This window comes from Cervus elaphus, chromosome 17 (assembly GCF_910594005.1).
Source record: "Cervus elaphus chromosome 17, mCerEla1.1, whole genome shotgun sequence".
In the NCBI taxonomy this organism is placed as follows: domain Eukaryota; kingdom Metazoa; phylum Chordata; class Mammalia; order Artiodactyla; family Cervidae; genus Cervus; species Cervus elaphus.
Genome location: NC_057831.1, coordinates 2,493,951 through 2,511,467, shown reverse-complemented (window position 1 = coordinate 2,511,467; position 17,517 = coordinate 2,493,951). Strand labels below are relative to the sequence as shown.

The window sequence follows — 17,517 nt, the reverse complement described above, 5'->3', positions numbered from 1 at the left end:
CTTAGGCTCCTCTGAACTCATTTTCCAACTAGGCCTGGAATTTTGGACTTCCTGTTCTTACCTGATGGTTCAGTTTTAGTAGGGAAGTCAGTTTAGAGAGTCCCCATTCCTCCATATCTGGTCAACGTCTGTATCTATTTCTACAGGTGATGGCTCATTACACCAGCCTGCCTATTTCCAGGTTGGGCTTCCCAGATGGCACTAGTGGTAAAGAACTCTCCTGCCAATGCAGGTTAGACGTAAGAGACCTCGGTTCCTTCCCTGGGTTGGGATGATCCTCTGGAGGAGGCTGCAACCCACTCCAGTATTTTTGCCTGGAGAATCCCAAGGACAGAGGAGCATGGCGGACTGCAGTATATAGGGTCACACAGAGTCGGAAATGACTGAAGCAACTTAGCACCTACGCATTAGGTTGGTGGAGCCAGAACACACCGTTACCCTTAATATTTCCTCATAGTACTTTCCATCCACCAACCCTGACTCTGCTGCTTGGTTATAAATTCCCACTAGTCCACGTATATTCCAAGTAGATCTCTCCCCCATTGTGGTGGTCCTCACACAGACAGAGGAGGAACCTCTTGAATAAAGTTTGTCTTAACTTCCCTTGGGCTTCCCTGGTGGTTCAGCTGGCAAAGAACCCGCCTGAAATGTGGGAGACCTGGATTCGATACCTGGGTTGGGACGATTCCCCTGGAGAAGGGAAAGGCAACCCACTCTAGTATTCTGGCCTGGAGAATCCCATGGACTGTTTAGTCCATGGGGTCGCAAAGAGTCGGATACTACTGAGCGGCTTTCACTTCACTTCCCTTCCCTTAATAAGTGCCTTGAAAATTTTGCCTTTTAACATAGGTCTCCGCTCAACTCTTTCAAAAATGAATTTCAGAGACCACCACGCCTAAAACAACTTCCCTGCCTTCCAGTCAACTTTGTTTTTCAGAATACTTATACTACTGGAAACACATTAATTGATAGGGTTTTGTTTTTTGTTTTTCCTCCACATTCTGCCTTGGAATATGAGCTGAGTGAGGGCATGGAAATAGTTTGCCCGTCCCCAAAGCCTTGCACACAATTTGCTGGATGAATATAATGTCCATGGAATCCTAAGAAGTACAGATGGAACGAAGGCACATCCTGAGAAAACAGAAAAAGCAGGTGGGAAGAAGCCGCGAGTGTGCAGCCTGGGCTTTCACGGGTGAGGGCACAGCCTCGGGGGAGCCTCGCTCAGGCAGCCAGGAGGCGCAGAGGGCAGGCCTGCGTTGGGCGTAAGCCTAGAGCCGCCTCGTCTGAAGAGGCTGCGTGGTCCTGTATCTGAGCGCAGAGCAGACGCCAGAGAGCCCACGTTTCCCCAGGCACCGGAGAGCGCCCGGCTGACCGGCAAAGTCTCCTGCGGCTCAGAAAGACCGGGTCTTGTTTCCGGGGACGTCTCAGGAATGAGCACTCGCCCCTCCCCACTTCCGGTCGGGTTGCCTGGTTTCTTCCGCCCCTCGTGTGTTTGGCGGGACCCACCTCGAGACGGGCCGCTGCTGCAGGCAGTCAGTTGCTGGCGTGTGGAATCGAAGTTCCGGAGGCCCGGGCCGTGAGAACGTCGCCATGGTGGGTTCCCCTAGGTTCCTAGAAGGCCCCGGTCAGTGCCGGGTCGGGGAGGCGGGCCGGCGCCGGGCGGCGGGGAGCGCGTGGGGAGTGAGAACGGGGGGCGGGGCGGGGAGGGCTCCGCGTGTTCGGGCTCTGGTCCGGCCTCTGCGTGGCCCCGCCCCCCGCCCGTGGGAATGCGCGAGGCTCCGCCTGTTCGCTCCTCAGCGGGTGGGGGCGGGGGCGGAGGGGACGCGGCTGAACAGAGAGCGGCTGGCGTGGCGCGGTCGCCGGGCCTCGGGTCTGCTCTGCGTCTTCCCTCCAGTGACCACTCCCACCCCAGACCCCGCCTCCGCGCCTCCCGCGAAAGAGCGCCTCTATAGTACGTTTAAATATAAAGGTCAACTGTTTAAGGAAATCTCGTTTATTACTCACTCTAAGAAATCCCCGTTCTCCTTGAATCTGTATCTCCAGGAGCCACTTAGAGGTAACCAGTGTCTAAATTCTGCTTGCTTGTCTTTATACTCACCGCTTGTTTGTATTCCAAAGCTGCTCTTTCTGGCCTTTTTCGCTTCTGTTCTTGAGAATAATCCTTGAATACGAACATGGTTTTTAAATATTCATTTTTCAGTTAGTTTCTAACGAAAACACGACATAGAAAGTTTCAGTACAGTTCAGTCGCTCAGTCATGTCTGACTCTTTGCGACCTCGTGAACCGCAGCACGCCAGGCCTTCCTGTCCATCACCAACTCCTGGAGTCCACACAAACCCATGTCCATCAAGTCGGTGATGCCACCCAACCATCTCATCCTCTGTCGTCCCCTTCTCCTCCTGCCCCCAATCTCTCCTAGCATCTTTTCATCCCAGGGTCTTTTCAAATGAGTCAGCCCTTCGCATCAGGTGGCCAAAGTATTGGAGCTTCAGCTTCAACATCAGTCCTTCCAATGAACACCCAGGACTGATCTCCTTTAGGATGGGTTGGTTGAATCTCCTTGCAGGCCAAGGGACTCTGAAGAGTTTTCTCCAACACCACAGTTCAAAAACATCAATTTTTCGGCGCTCAGCTTTCTTTATAGTCCTACTCTCACATCCATACATGACCACTGGAAAAACCATAGCCTTGACGAGATGGGACCTTTTTTGACAAAGTAATGTCTCTACTTTTTAATATGCTGTCTAGGTTGGTCATAACTTTTCTTCCAAGGAGTTAAGCGCCTTCTAATTCCCTGGCCACATCACCGTCTGCACAAAGTTTATAGTGTGGCAGAAAGGCATGTGGTCTCAGTGTCATTAGTCCCTTTTTATTTTCTTTTTATCATTTTCATTGTATTTTTATTTTTCACATCAGTTTTTACTTCAGGCTATATACGTTTGTTGGAGAAGGCAATGTCACCCCACTCCAGTACTCTTGCCTGGAAAATCCCATGGACCTAGGAGCCTGGTGGGCTGCAGTCCATGGGGTCACTGAGTTGGACAGGACTGAGCGACTTCACTTTCACTTTTCACTTGCATGCATTGGAGAAGGAAATGGCAACCCACTCCAGTGTTCTTGCCTGGAGAATCCCAGGGACGGGGGAGCCTGGTGGCCTGCTGTCTCTGGGGTCGCACAGAGTCTGACACGACTTAAGTGACTTAGCAGCATACACGTTTGTGTAAATTCAGTCTTTTTTACGTATCAGTATATGCAATTGTCAGCTCTTCATAATTTTCTACCCTAACTACTGTTAGTAGTTGGATTCTGTGTTTGTGATTTGGGGGGTGTTCATTAACATTTGACTGTAGTTGAACTTCACTTTTGTCAGACTGTACAGTAGGAGTATTTTGCTTTATCATGAGTCAAGGAATATAAATCTGTTCTCATTGGCACGTTTCCTGCCCTGTCATTTTTCTGGTGCATCAGTAGTGTCTCTGTTGCATCCTGTCTTGAATTTAAACTCAGCTTGGAGCTGGAGGTTTTTCCATCTAGACATTTGTATCAGTTACTCTATAAACTTCTTTCCAAACTTCTTTCCTGCAGCTCAGAATGTGGGCAGTGGAGTCTTGGGGGATGTTTGGCACCTGTCTTTGCTAAATTATGGTCTTGATGAAGTTACCTAACCCCTCTAAAACTCAGTTATTTTGTTAAATTGGAATAATCATAGTGCCTACCTCATAGAATTATGAAAATTAAATGTGAACAGCTTAGCCCAGTGTCTGATGCTTAGTGAATGTTAGTTATTGCAATTACCTTTAATAATAGTAGAGGTACCTGATGGTCATTTGTATATATTCTTTGGAAAAGTGTCTATTCATATCCTTTGCCCAGTTTTTAATTAGATTTTTGTTGTTGTTATTGAATTGTATGAATTCCGTTTATATTTTGGATACTAACTCCTTATCATGTAGGTGATTTTGCCAGTATTTTCTTCCAACTTCTGTAGGTGCCTTTTATTTTGTTGATCATTTCTTTTGCTCTGCAGAAGCTTTATCATTTGATGTAGTCCCACTTGCTTATTTTTGGTTTTGTTGCTTGTGCCTTTGGTTTCATAACCAGTCATTGCTGAGGTCAATGTCAAGGAACTTTTCTCCCTATGTTTTCTACTAACAGTTTTACAATTTAAGCCTTACATTTATATCTTTCATCTATTTTGAGTAAATTTTTGCAAGTGTTGTAAGGGAGGGGACCAGTTTCATTCTTTTGCATGTAAATGTCCAGTTTCCCAGCGCCATTTGTGGAAGAGACTGTCTTTCTCCCACTGAGTCTTCTTGGCTCCCTTGCCAAGTTGGCTCTATATGCCTGAGTTTGTTTCTGAACTTTCAATTCTGTTTCATTTGTCTTATGGCTATAAGTATAATAAATATTAAAGAGGTTACCTGCTAGTAAAAACTTGCTCCTAAAAGTTAGTAAAATTAAAAACATTAATGAAAATCTACCTAGTATACTAACCTTTTTTGGAGTAGTGTTACATGTATGTGGTTTAAAAAAAAAAAGTAAAATATGGTTGTCCGTGAAAAGTGCACTAATTTCCTGTTACTTCTGTGAAAAATTAATACAGATATAATGGCTTAAAACAACACATTCATTCTCTTACATTTCTGGATATGAGTCCAAAAATGAGTCTTTTAAGCTAAAATCCAGGTATTGCTGGGGCTGTCTTCCTTCAAGAGGCTCTAGTGGAGAATCTCTTTCCTTTTTCCAGTGTCTAGAACTCCTTACGTTCCTTGATTCTGGCTCCTTCCTTCATCTTCAAAGCCAGCAGTGTAGCATCTTCAAATTTACCTTCAGAGGAGGCCACATCTCTTTCTTCCCAGTAATCCTCCTGCCTCTCTCTTATAAAGACCCTTGCAGTTATTTTGGATCCATGTGGATAATCCAGGATAATCGTCCCATCTCAAGATCTTTGATGATATCTGTAAAGTCCTTTTTGTTATGTATGGTAATACATTCATGAATATGGGAGAATTAGGGCATGGACATCTTTGGAAGGGAGTACATTATTCTATATACAACAGAAAGTAAGTCTGCCTCCAACTCTGTTACCTAATTCCCAAGCTCAACTGAGAAACAGCCATTGTAGAACCCAGTTTCTAGATAACTGTTCATATATTTCATGTGAATATGCCAGCATACATGTCTTCTAATCCCACCCATCTTTAATAGAAACAGTATGCTAGACACAGTCCTATGCCACTTACTTTTTTGTTGTACCTGATCTTAGACCAATCTGTGTACATGCATATAAATCTACTTGTCTTTTTAACAGCTGACATCCTATTGTTTGCTTTTATGGTGCTTTATTTGTCAGGTCTCTGATGGGAACACTTAAGCTGTTTCCATTCTTTTGCTACTACAAACAAACTGATACATTGATTATTCTTTTTTGTTTTGTACATATGTGAATGTATGTACACTAAATAGAAATAGGATTTCTTGATCAAAAGATGTGCAACATTTTCATTTTTTATTTTATTTTAGTTTTTTGGCCACACCTCATAGCTTGTGGAATCTTAGTTCCTCAACCAAGGACCTAAACCCATGCCCTTAGTAGTGAAAGGGCAGAGTCCTAACCACTGGACCACTAGAGAAGACATGTGATTTTTGTCTTGATAAGAATTGCCTTCCAGAAGATTGTACCAATTTATTGATACATCCCACTTATTAGTGAGACTGCTAACTCACCAACAGTGTTAATAATTTTTAAAATCATTTTTATACATTAAAAATTGCAGTTTATTTACACTTTTTTTAAAAATAGATTTTATTTATTTAAATTTGGCTTCACTGCATCTTCATTGCTGTGTGTGAACTTTCTCTAGTTGCGGCGAAGCAGAGCTACCCTCTAGTTGTGGTACACAGGATTCTCTTTGCAATGGCTTCTTTTGTTGCAGAGCACAGGCTGTAGGTACAGGCACATAAGTAGTTGTGATGTATGGGCATAGTTGCCCTGCAGCTTGTGGAATCTTCTTAGAGCAGAGATTGTACCTGTGTCTCTGCATTGGCAGGTGAATTCTCAACTGCTGAACCACAAAGGAAGTTCTGAAGTTTCGATTTACATTTCTTTTAAGGTAGAGCACACATCTTTTGAAAACTTTAAAAGCACTTAATATATACTCTTTCTTGTGACCGTTTTTTTATTTTAGGTTACTAAATTTTTTTCTCATTGATTTTATGTTGGTGCCTGTTACCCTGTAGGTGCTTATTAAACATCTGTTCATCTGAGCTTAGCCTCAAGCCCTTTATTCTTCTCAGGGGAGTCTTACCTGTGTATCATTAAAGTATCACTTTGTGCGGCATTAAAGTATCACATGTAACCCCAAATTATCCCAAATTTCTATCTTTAGCCCAGGCCTTTTTTTTTTTTTTTTTGGTGCCAGACTAATAAATTTATTCATTTACTTCACATCTCTACTTAGTTGTCTTCAGAACATCTAAACCAGAGTCTAAAAGTGAGTTCTTGATAGCCTCTGTCTCTATGTGCCATTCCTATTTTAGTAAGTGGGAGTTCTGATCACTTGGTTGCTTTCTTGCAAACCTGGGACATACTCTAGGAGGTGGGTCAAAAAGGTCTTGCTATAATTTATGTCAGAGTGTTCTGCCTATGTTTTCTAAGAGCTTTAAAGGGTCCAGCCTTATGTTTCAGTCTTTAATGCATTTTGAGTATATTTTTGTGTATGGTATTAGAGAGTGTTCTGATTTCATTCTTTTACATGTAACTGTCCAATTTTCTCGGCACCACTTACTGAAGAGACTATCTTTTCTCTATTATATATTCTAGCCTCTTTTGTCAAAAGATTAGGTGACCATAGGTGTGTGGGTTTATCTTGGGTTTCTATCCTGTTCCACTGATTTATATTTGTTTTGTGCCAGAACCATACTGTATTGATTATAATAGCTTTGCAGTATAGTCTGAAGTCAGGGAACCTGATTCCTCCAGCTCTGCTTTTCTTTCTTAAGGTTGTTTTGGCTGTTCAGGGTCTTTGCTTCCCTGGTGGCTCATATGGTAAAGTGTTTGCCTTCAATGCAGCAGACCTGGGTTCGATCTGCAGGTTGGGAAGAACCCCTGGAGTAGGAAGTGGCAACCCACTCAAGTATTCTTTTTTTTAAAATTTATTTATTTATTTTAATTGGGGGCTAGTTACTTTACAATATTGTGGGGGGTTTGCCATGAATCAGCCACGCATGCACATGTGTCCCCCCATCCTGAATCCCCCTCCCACTCCTCTCCCCACCCCATCCCTCTGGGTCGTCCCAAAGCACTGGCTTTGAATACCCTGCTTCATGCATTGAACCTGTACTGGTCATCTATTTTACATGTGGTAATATACATGTTTCAGTGCTGTTCTCTCAAACTATCCTACCCTCACCTTCTCACACATAGTACAAAAGTCTGTTGGTTATATCTGTGTCTCTTTTGCTGTCTTGAATATAGGGTCATTGTTACTGTCTTTGTAAATTCCATGTATATGCATTAATAGACTATTGGTGTTTCTTTTTCTGACTTACTTCACTCTGTATACTAGGCCTCCATCCACCTCATTAGAACTGACTCAAATCTGTTCTTTTTTATAGCTGAGTAATATTCCATTGTGTATATGTACCACAACTTAGTTATCTATTTGTCTGCCGATGGACATCTAGGTTACTTCCATGTCCTAGTTATTGTAAACAGTGCTGCAGTGAATACTGGGGTACATGTGTCTCTTTCAATTCTCGTTTCCTTGCTGTGTATGCCCAGCAGTGGGGTTGCTGGGTCTTATGGCAGTACTATTTCCAGTGTTTTAAGGAATCTCCACACTGTTCTCCATAGTGGCTGTACTAGTTTGCATTCCCATCAACAGTGTAAGAGGGTTCCCTTTTCTCCACACCCTCTCCAGCATTTATTGTTTGTAGACTTTTTGATGCCAGCCATTCTGACCAGCGTGAGATGGTACCTCATTGTGGTTTTGATTTGCATTTCTCTGATAAAGAATGATGTTGAGCATCTTTTCATGTGTTAGCCATCTGTAGGTCTTCTTTGGAGAAATGTCTGTTTAGTTCTTTGGTCTACTTTTTATAGGGTCATTTATTTTTCTGATATTGAGCTGCTTATATATTTTGGAGATGAATTCTTTGTCAGTTGTTTCATTTGCTGTTCTCCCATTCTGAAGGCTGTTTTTTCACCTTGCTTATAGTTTCCATTGTTGTGCAAAAGCCTTTTAAGTTTGATTTGGTCCCATTCGTTTATTTTTGTTTTTATTTGCATTACTCTGGGAGGTGGGTCACACAGAATCTTGCTTTGATTTATGTTGGAGAGTCTTTTGCCTATGTTTTCTTCTAAGAGTTTTATAGTTTCTGGTCTTACGTTTAGATCTTTAATCCATTTTGAGTTTATTTTTGTGTATGGTGTTAGAAAGTGTTCTCGTTTCATTCTTTTACAAGTGGTTGACCAGTTTTCCCAGCACCACTTGTTAAAGAGATTGTCTTTTCTCAGTTGTATATTTCTGCCTCCTTTGTCAAAGACAAGGTGGCCATAGGTGCATGGATTTATCTCTGGGCTTTCTATTTTGTTCCGTTGATCTATATTTCTGTCTTTGTGCCAGTACCATACTGTCTTGATGACTGTAGCTTTGTAGTATAGTCTGAAGTCAGAAATATTGATTCCTCCAGTTCCATTCTTCTTTCTCAAGATTGCTTTGGCTCTTCGAGGTTTTTTGTGTTTCCATACAAAATGTGTGATTATCTGTTCCAGTTCTGTGGAAAATACTGTTGATAGTTTGATAGGGAATGTGTTGAATCTGTAGATTGCTTTGGGTAGTACACTTGTTTTCATTATATTGATTCTTCCAATCCATGAACATAGTATATTTCTCCATCTATTTGCATCATCTTTGATTTCTTTCATCAGTGTCTTAAAGGTTTCTATATGTAGGTCTTGTTTCTTTAGGTAAATTTATTCATAAGTATTTTGTTCTTTTTGTTGCAGCAGTGAATAGGATTGTTTCCTTAATTTCTCTTTCTGTTTTTTCCTTGTTAAAGTGTATAGGAATGCAAGGAATTTTTGTGTATTAATTTTATATCTTGCAACTTTACTATATTCATTGATTAGCTCTAATAATTTTCTGGTGGTATCTTTAGGGTTTTCTATGTAGAGGATCATGTCATCTGCAAACAGTGAGAGTTACTTCTTTCTTTTCCAGTCTGGATTCCTTTTATTTCTTTCTCTTCTCTGATCGCTGTGGCTAGGACTTCCAAAACTATGTTGAATAGTAATGGTGAGAGTGGGCACCAGCACCCTTGTCTTATTCCTGGTTTTAGAGGAAATGTTTTCAGGTTTTCAGTATTGAGGAAACGTTTGCTGTGGGTTTGTAATATATATGGTTTTTATCATGTTGCCACTCCAGTATTTATTCTTGCCTGGAGAGTCCAATGGACAGAGGAGCCTTGTGGGCTATAGTCCATGGGGTCGGGAAGAATCATACGTGACTGAGCAACTAAAACACTTCATGTTTCCATACACATTGGAAATTTTTTCGTTCTAATTCTGTGAAAAATACCATTGGTAATTTGATAGGGATTGCACAGAATCTGTAGATTGCTTTGGGTAGTATAGTCATTTTCAGAATATTGAGTCTTCCAATCCTGGAACATGGTATATATATCGCTGTCTGTTTGCGTCTTCTTTGATTTGTTTCATCAATATCTTATAGTTTTCTGCATACAGATGTATTGCCTGTTCAGGAAAGTTTATTCCTGGGTATTTTATTCTTTGTGCTGCAATGGTAAATGGGATTGTTTCCTTAATTTCTCTTTCTGATCTTTCCTGTTAGTTACAGGAATGCAAGAGATTTCTGTGTATTAATTTTGTATTTGGCAACTTTATTAAATTCATTGATTGGCTCTAGAAGTTTTCTGGTGGCATCTTTAGAATTTTCTATATATAGTATCATGTTATCTACAAACAATGACAGTTTTATACTTTCTTTTTTACAATTTAAATTCCTTTTATTTCTTTTTCTTGTCCGATTGCCATGGCTAGAAATTCCAAAACTTTGTTGAATAATAGTGGAGAGTGTTTTGTTTCTGATTTTAGAGGAAATGCTTTCAGGTTTTTGCCGTTGAGAATGATGTTTGCTATGGGTTTATCATATATGGCCTTTATTATGTTGAAGTAGGTTCCCTATATCTCACTTTCTGGAGAGTTTTTATCATAAACAGGTGTTGAATTTTGTCAAAAATTTTTTCTCCATCTACTCAAATGCTCATATAATTTGTAATCTTCAGCTTGTCAATGTGGTGTATCATGTTATCTGTTTTGTGTACATTGAGGAATCCTTGTATCCCTGGGATAGATCCCACTGGATCATAGTGTATGATCCTTTTACTGTGTTGTTGGATGTGCTTTTGCTGGTATTTTGTTGAGGATTTTTGTTTCAGTGTTCATCAGTGATATTGGTCTGTAACTTTCCTTTTTGTGTGTGATTGTCTGGTTTTGGTATCAGAGTGAATGGTGGTGACCTTGTAGAATGAGCTTGGGAATGTCCCTTTCTTTGTGTTTTTATGGAAGAGTTTGAGAAGGATAGGTGTTAGTTTTTCTCTTAAGTGTTTGATAAATTTGCCTGTGAAGCCATCTTGTCTGGCTTTATATTTGACAGAAGCTTTTTAATTGCAGTTTCAATTCTATTACCTGTGATTGGTCTGTTTATATTTTCTATTTTTTCCTGTTTCAGTCTTGGAAGTTTGTTCCTTTCTAAGAATTTATCCATTTCTTCCAGTTTGTCCACTTAATTGGCATATATTTGCTTGTAGTAGTTTCTTGAGGTCATTTGTGTTTCTGCAATGTCATTACTTCTCCTTCATTTCTAATTTTATTGATTTGTGTTCTCCCTTTTTTTCTTGTAGAGTTTGGTTGAAGATTTATCGATTGTTTATTTTCTCAAAGAACCAGCTTTTAGTTTCATTGATCTTTGTGAATGCTTTGTCTCCATTTCATTTATTTCTGCTCTGATTTTTAACATTTCTTTACTTGTACTCACTTTAGATTTTGTTTGTTCTTCTTTTTCTAACTAGAAAAAGCTTAGGTAAGCTTAGGTTGTTTACTTGAGATTTTTCTTGCTTCTTGAGGTAGAATTGTATTGCTATAAACTTCCATCTTAGAACTGCTTTTGCTGAGTTCCCTGGGTTTTGGGTTGTCTTGTTATTGTTGCCATTTGTTTCTAGGTATTTTTTTTGTTTCTATGGTGACCTCTTGCTTATTTACTAGTATATTGTTTGGCATCCATGTGTTTGTGCTTTTCTGCAGTTTCCGCCCCCCCCCCCCCGCCCCCCGTAATTGATTTCTGATCTCATAGTCTTGGGGTTGGAAAAGATGCTTGATATGATTTCAGTTTCTAAGATTTACTGATACGGAGGCTTGGTTTGTAACTTAAGATGTGCTCTATCCTGGAGAGTGTTCTGTGCACTTGAGAAAAAAGTGTATTCTTCTGTATTTCAGAAGGAATATCCTATAAGTATAAATTAAGGCTCTCTGATCTAATGTGTAATTTAAGGCTTGAATTTCCTCGTTAATTTTCTCTGGTTGATCTGTTCATTGGTATGAGGTGTTCAGTATTATTGTGTTACTTTCGATTCCCCTTTTGTGGCTCATAGCATTTGCTGTATGTATTGAGGTTCTCTTATGTTGGATGTGTAAATATTTACAATTGTATTTTCATCTTGGATTGGTCTCTTGATCATTACATAGTGTCCTTCCTTGTCTTTTGTAACCATCTTAATTTTAAAGTCTATTTTATTTGATGTGAGTATTGCTACTCCAGCTTTCTTTTGATTTCCATTTGCATGAAATATCTTTTTCCAGCCCCTCACTTTGTATGTTTCCCTAGGTCTAAAGTGGGTCTCTTGTAGACAACATATATAGGAGTTTTGCTTTTGTATTCATTTCGCCAGTCTCTGTCTTTTGGTTGAGGCATTTAATACATTTCCATTTAAGTTAATTGTTGATATGTATACTGCAAGTGTAAGCTTAGGTTGTTTATTTGAGATTTTTCATTACCATTTCCTTTACTGTTTGGAGTTTTTTTATAGGTCTTTTTTCATGTGTTTCCCCTCCCCCTATGCCCCCAATTTCCTTTAGTATTTGTTGTAAAGCTGGTTTGGTAGTGCTGAATTCTCTCAACTTTTTTCCTTGTTTGTGAAGCTTTTAATTTCTCTGTTGAATCTGGGTGAGATCTTTGGTGGATAGAGTAATCTTGGTTGTAGGATTTTCCCTTTCATCCCTTTAAATATATCCTACCACTCCCTTCTGGCTTGCAGAGTTTCTGCTGAAAAATCAATTGATAACCTTATGTGGGGGTTCCCTGTATCTTATTTGTTGCTTTTAGTTTTTGTGTATTGAAATTTTGTTAGTTACTGTGTGTCTCAGCCTGTTTCCCCTTGGTTTTATCCTGTAGGGGACTCTCAGACTCTCTGTGCTTCCTGAACTTGGGTGACTATTTCCTTTCCCATGTTAGAGAGATTTTTGACTAATTTCTTCAAAGTTTTTTCAAGCTATTTCTTTGTTTTTCTCTCTTCTTTTGGGATCCCTATAATTCGAGTGTTGGTGAGTTTAATGTGGTCCAAAGGGTCTTTGATATTATCCTCATTTCTTTTCATTCTTTTTTCTTTATTCTGCTCCATGGTAGTCATTTCCACCATTCTATCTTAGAGCTCGCTTACTTATTCTTCTGTCTCAGTTATTCTGTTATTGATGCCTTCTAGTGTATTTTTCATTTCAGTTATGTTTTTCATCATTATTTGTTCTTTATTTCTTTTAGGTCCTTGTTAAATATTTATTATATTTTCTCCATTCTGTTGTGCCTCTATTCTATTTCTGAGATCTGGGTCATGTTTACTATTATTATTTTGCATTCTTTTTCAGGTAGATTACCTATTTCTTCTTTATTTATTTGGTTTTGTGGATTTTTACATTGCTCCATCTGCAACATATTTCTCCATGTTCTCATTTTGTCTAACTCACTGTGTTTGAGGTCTCCTTTCTGCAGGCTTAGCTCCTCTTGCTCCTGGTGTCTGCCCCTTGTGGGTGAGTTTGGTCCCATCTTTTGTGTTGGCTTCCTGGTGGGAGGGCCTGGTGCCTGTGCTCTGGTAGATTGTGCTAGATCTTGTCCTTCTGATGGGCAGTGCCACATCAGGCGGTGTGTTTTGGGGTGTTTCTGGGCTTAGTACAACTTCAGGCTGTCTGTCTGCTGGTGGGTGGTCTGTGTTCCTGTCTTGCTTGTCGTTTGGCATGAGGGATCTAGTGCTGGGGACTGAAGGCCCTTGGGTGGAGCCAGGTCTTGGAGTTGAGAAGGATACCTCTGGGAGAACTGTCACAGATTAATATTCCCTAGAACTGGGCATTCTCTGCTGGTGCAGGATCCTGGGCTTAGCACTCCCACCCCAAAGGCTCAGGCTCAACCCCTGGCTGGGGAGCCAAGATCTTGCAAGTCATACAGTGTGGCAAAAGAAAGAGAAAAAGTAAGGCAGGTGGTGGAATCAAAGAAAACTCAAGACAAATGGCGAAGAGATAAACAAGTAGTAGCAACAACAACAACAAAAGAGAAATGAAGAAACAAAGCCCGAGACAAACAGTAAAACCAAAACTGAACAAATACCTAGTGTACACACGCACGCGTAAGGAACAAAGCAGAGAAATTGGAGAGCAGGAGAACTACCACAGCAAAGTGACCCAGAGGTCAAGTCAAATAAAGTTAGCAAAAACAAAAAATAAAAGAAAGAGTGCAGGAAAAAAGCAAAGAAAGCTAAAACACAGAAAAATAAAAAGCGATAAAAACAAACTGAACAAAGGGAGAACAGGAAGAAACAGAAAACAGTGAAAAGTATATAAAAATAGAGAAAAATGTAAAACATGTTTTAAAAATTAAAGAAAAATTTTAAAAGATAGGGCTCCCTCGGTGGCTCAGACAGTAAAGAATCTGCCTGCAGTGCAGGAGACCCAGGTTCAATCCCTGGGTCAGGAAGATGAGCTTGGAAAGAGAATGGTACCCACTCCAGTGTTCTTGTCTGGAGAATCCCATGGACAGAGGAGCCTGGTGGGCTATAGTCCATGAGGTCACAAAGAGTTGGACACAACTGAGTGACTAACACTTTCACAGTTTCAGCTAAACAGTGGTAATTATGAGAGAAAGAATGACAGAACAGAATATAGGGTAATGATAGTAATAGTAACATTTTCCTGGGGTCTCATCTGTTAGTGTTCTTGCCCCTACTGTGAATCACAGCCAACCTCTGCCTCCCCAGCAGACCCTCCGTCACCTCTGACTGGGTCTCTGGGCCTGCCGTGGGCACTGGGGGAAAACTCAGACTCTGACCTGGCACAACTCCCACGTGTGCAGAGTCCACAGCTGCTACAGCTGGACCAGCCTCATTGTGGGAACCTTCATTGTCTGTTTGGATATTCCATCGACGCTGGGCTTAGCAAGCTGGCAGCACAGATTTCATCTACACCTTGTGCAGCTGCACGGAGAGAGTTTTACTCCTTAGTCACCAGACCCCTGGGGCTCAGCTGTGGTTTTCGCCCCACCTCTGCGTGTTGGCCACACACAGGAGTTGCTCCCGCGGTTGCCTGAGAGCTCTTGGGTCAGGCCTGGTGAGGACAGGGTGTGGAGGTGGCACGGCTGCTGGGATCCGTGTCTCAGCATCAACTGAGCAGAGGAGTTGGTGGCCACGAGAGAGCCAGTCCTTCAGTGATGAGAAGAGCAGGGAAGCTTACAGTCGTGGGTGTGACAGATGGCTGGCGTAAGATCAGCCCTAGTGAGAGCCCTTCCTGGCATTTGGCTGTGGGCATGCGTGGGCCCACTGTTGGGGGCCTTTCCGAGTGGCCAGCAAGAGGTGCGCTAGGGCCTGCCCTGGCTGGGACCCTTCCCAACCCATCGGCAGGCAGGGGCCAGCACATGGGGAAAGAGAGGGTGTGCTGGCGGCTCCCACCCCTGCCTACCACTCAGCAGTGGTGCCTTGCACCTGTGGCAGTCTGAGTTGCTTTCCCAGGGACAGATCTCCTCCCTCCGTCCCCTCAGGCTGTCTCTTCAGAGCCAACAGCAGTCCTCTCCCCAGCTTTGCTCTCTTGTCTCCACGTTCCAGCTGTCAGCCCCTGCGCACACTGAGGGGGACGCGTCCCAGTCTGGGTGCACAGGGCTGTAGCACCAGCCGTCTGTGTTGTCTCTGTCCGTCTGCCACAGACCAGCTGTTTCCCCCTTCTCCACACCTCTGATGCTCCACCTGTGTCTGTTGTCCTGGCAGTTAGGGGGCATCCCCAGATGAGACTTCTGCCCGTCTTCACCTCCCCACCAGGGCACAGCTCCTGTCCCATGTCCTCTCCTCTTTTTCCCATGTTTTTTCATCCTACCTGGTAACACAGTGATCCCTCTTGTCCTTTCCAGTATCCAAGGTCTTCTGCTAGTGATCAGCTGGTGCTCTGCCTGTAGATGTAGATAACTGATCCACCTGTTGATGTATTCTTGATGTGTTCGTGGAGCAAAATGAGCTCCAGGTAGAACTCCTTCACCATCTTGGAAACCTCTTTTTATTTCTTTTGAACTTATTTTTCAACCCAATAGGACATATTTGTAGTCTTCAGGGAGTTGCAATGGAGGAAATAAGCACAAGTGTGAAATTAAAGGACTGGTCAGTACAGTATGTTAAGTGCTGTGTGGAAAATGCTCCCCAGAGAGCAAGATTATTGAGAATGAAATGGTTACATGTTAGTGGATAGCTTCAAGGAGGAGGTGAACTTAAACTGGAAATGGTCGTTGAAAATTGAATGGGGTTTAACACAGCTTATGTGTCCTTTCTGGATGCTCTAACAAGGTATTTGTTATTGACACTTGTCATCATATTTATCTGCTAAGCAAGGGAAGTGTCCTAGAATTCTTCAGGATAGAGTCACTGCAAAAAAAAGAAAAAAAAGGTCAGATTCTCTTAATTAGTTCATTATATTCCTGTCATATCTTTGATATTAAGTGACTTAGTTTATCATATTCTAGGATTTATCTTTGTGATTACGGTTACTTGTGGTTCAAGGTATTATATACTGTAAGCTTTCTCAGTTGTAGGCATGGCATTACTCCTCTACTTTCGAAAAAAACATTTATGTGTATCTGTGTATCTTAAGTGTGTTGGTGAAATGATCATTCTTTTAGATTTCTAGTTATATTGGGCAGTTGAAATGATGTTTCTTTTTCTAGTTGTGCCTAGATTCTTTGATGGCTTTGATTGTCTTTTAGGAAAAGCTCTATTTTGTTATTTATGGTTTTTATAGAAACATTTAAAGTGTATTGCCCCTGAAAACCTCTCTCTGTTGCTGTGTTTGAATGAACTGATTTGTGTTTTCTTTGTTACTCTCAAGTATGAATCCAAAGACTGGTCTATAATGAATTTTCTGAAGTGATCACTAAATATTGTATGTAAGAGAGACTTTTAATACCAGTTTTCTTAAATAGAATATTTCTGTGATGCTAGAAACTTTTCAGAAGTTTCTGTTTTTTAGAGTAGTGTTTTATGCATATGAAAACAATGCATTTTTGCTATATCTTTGAAAGTTAAATTTGTTGCTTTTTGAAACAAAATATTAAATTTGAATTGAAAACACAGTGTAAACATTTCCCCTCCAATATATAGAATGTTTCTATACTATCTTATGAATTGTCAGATGTTTTATAAAATAAATTTTGAAGAATCCCTGACTAATGAAGATTGATTGCTTTTTAATTAAGAAGTATTTAGTTTGAATAGAATGTAATTAATAGATTAATTTTTATTGATAAGCTGTTACTTCATTTTTCTCCTGTTGAAGCATTTTGTTGGTTTTTTTGTAAAAAAAAAATTAATATATTGACAGAATTGTTTTGAAATTTATTATTTTATGGTACATATTTCTGTGCCTTATTGTATATTTATAACCTGCCTTGAGGCAACTTTTTCATGAATAAATTATTATAAGGAATCATAGTCCACAGTTGAGTCAGAATGTAAGTTTGGTTTCTTTGTACTTTCTTTGAACTAAGTCTTAGAGGTTCTTTAAAATGAAGTCTTCTAAAGCTGTGCGGGTATTTTGTACTCCATGGGTTATCAAACTATTTCTTGTTCTAAAGAAAGTTTTTAAATCTTTAAAGGAAATTTTCTGTAGACTTGAGCTTTACTGCTAAAACAATGTTACACAAGTCTGTAGCTTCAGTTAAGTTTTATAGCTTCAGAGACCATCTTTTTTTCTTGAAAACTTTGTGATCTTGTTCCATTTTTTGACAACACTTTATTTGTTGGAATGTGTGAAATAAAAATACCTTTGCAAAGATATCTTTGCTTTATTTTTTTGATTTTGCATCAGTTAACTCTTTAACAAGCTATCCCACAATTCATTGGCTTGAAAAAACAGAGTTTATTATCTCACAGACCAGGCATATTTTATCTGGGTCCTCTCCATCAAGGTTTCTCACAAGATT

The 17,517-nt window shown here is 40.5% G+C and overlaps 1 protein-coding gene across 1 annotated transcript in view; it reads left to right on the top strand.

The window, feature by feature from the left end:
* The first annotated feature begins 1,443 nt into the window (after positions 1 to 1,443).
* TMA16 (translation machinery associated 16 homolog) overlaps positions 1,444 to 17,517 on the top strand; it is a 39,660-nt gene continuing 23,586 nt past the window's right edge. The window contains exon 1 of the mRNA XM_043870938.1: positions 1,444 to 1,593. Within this exon, the coding sequence (XP_043726873.1) occupies positions 1,591 to 1,593 (3 nt within the window). The 5' untranslated portion in view covers positions 1,444 to 1,590. The remainder of the gene's footprint in view (positions 1,594 to 17,517) is intronic.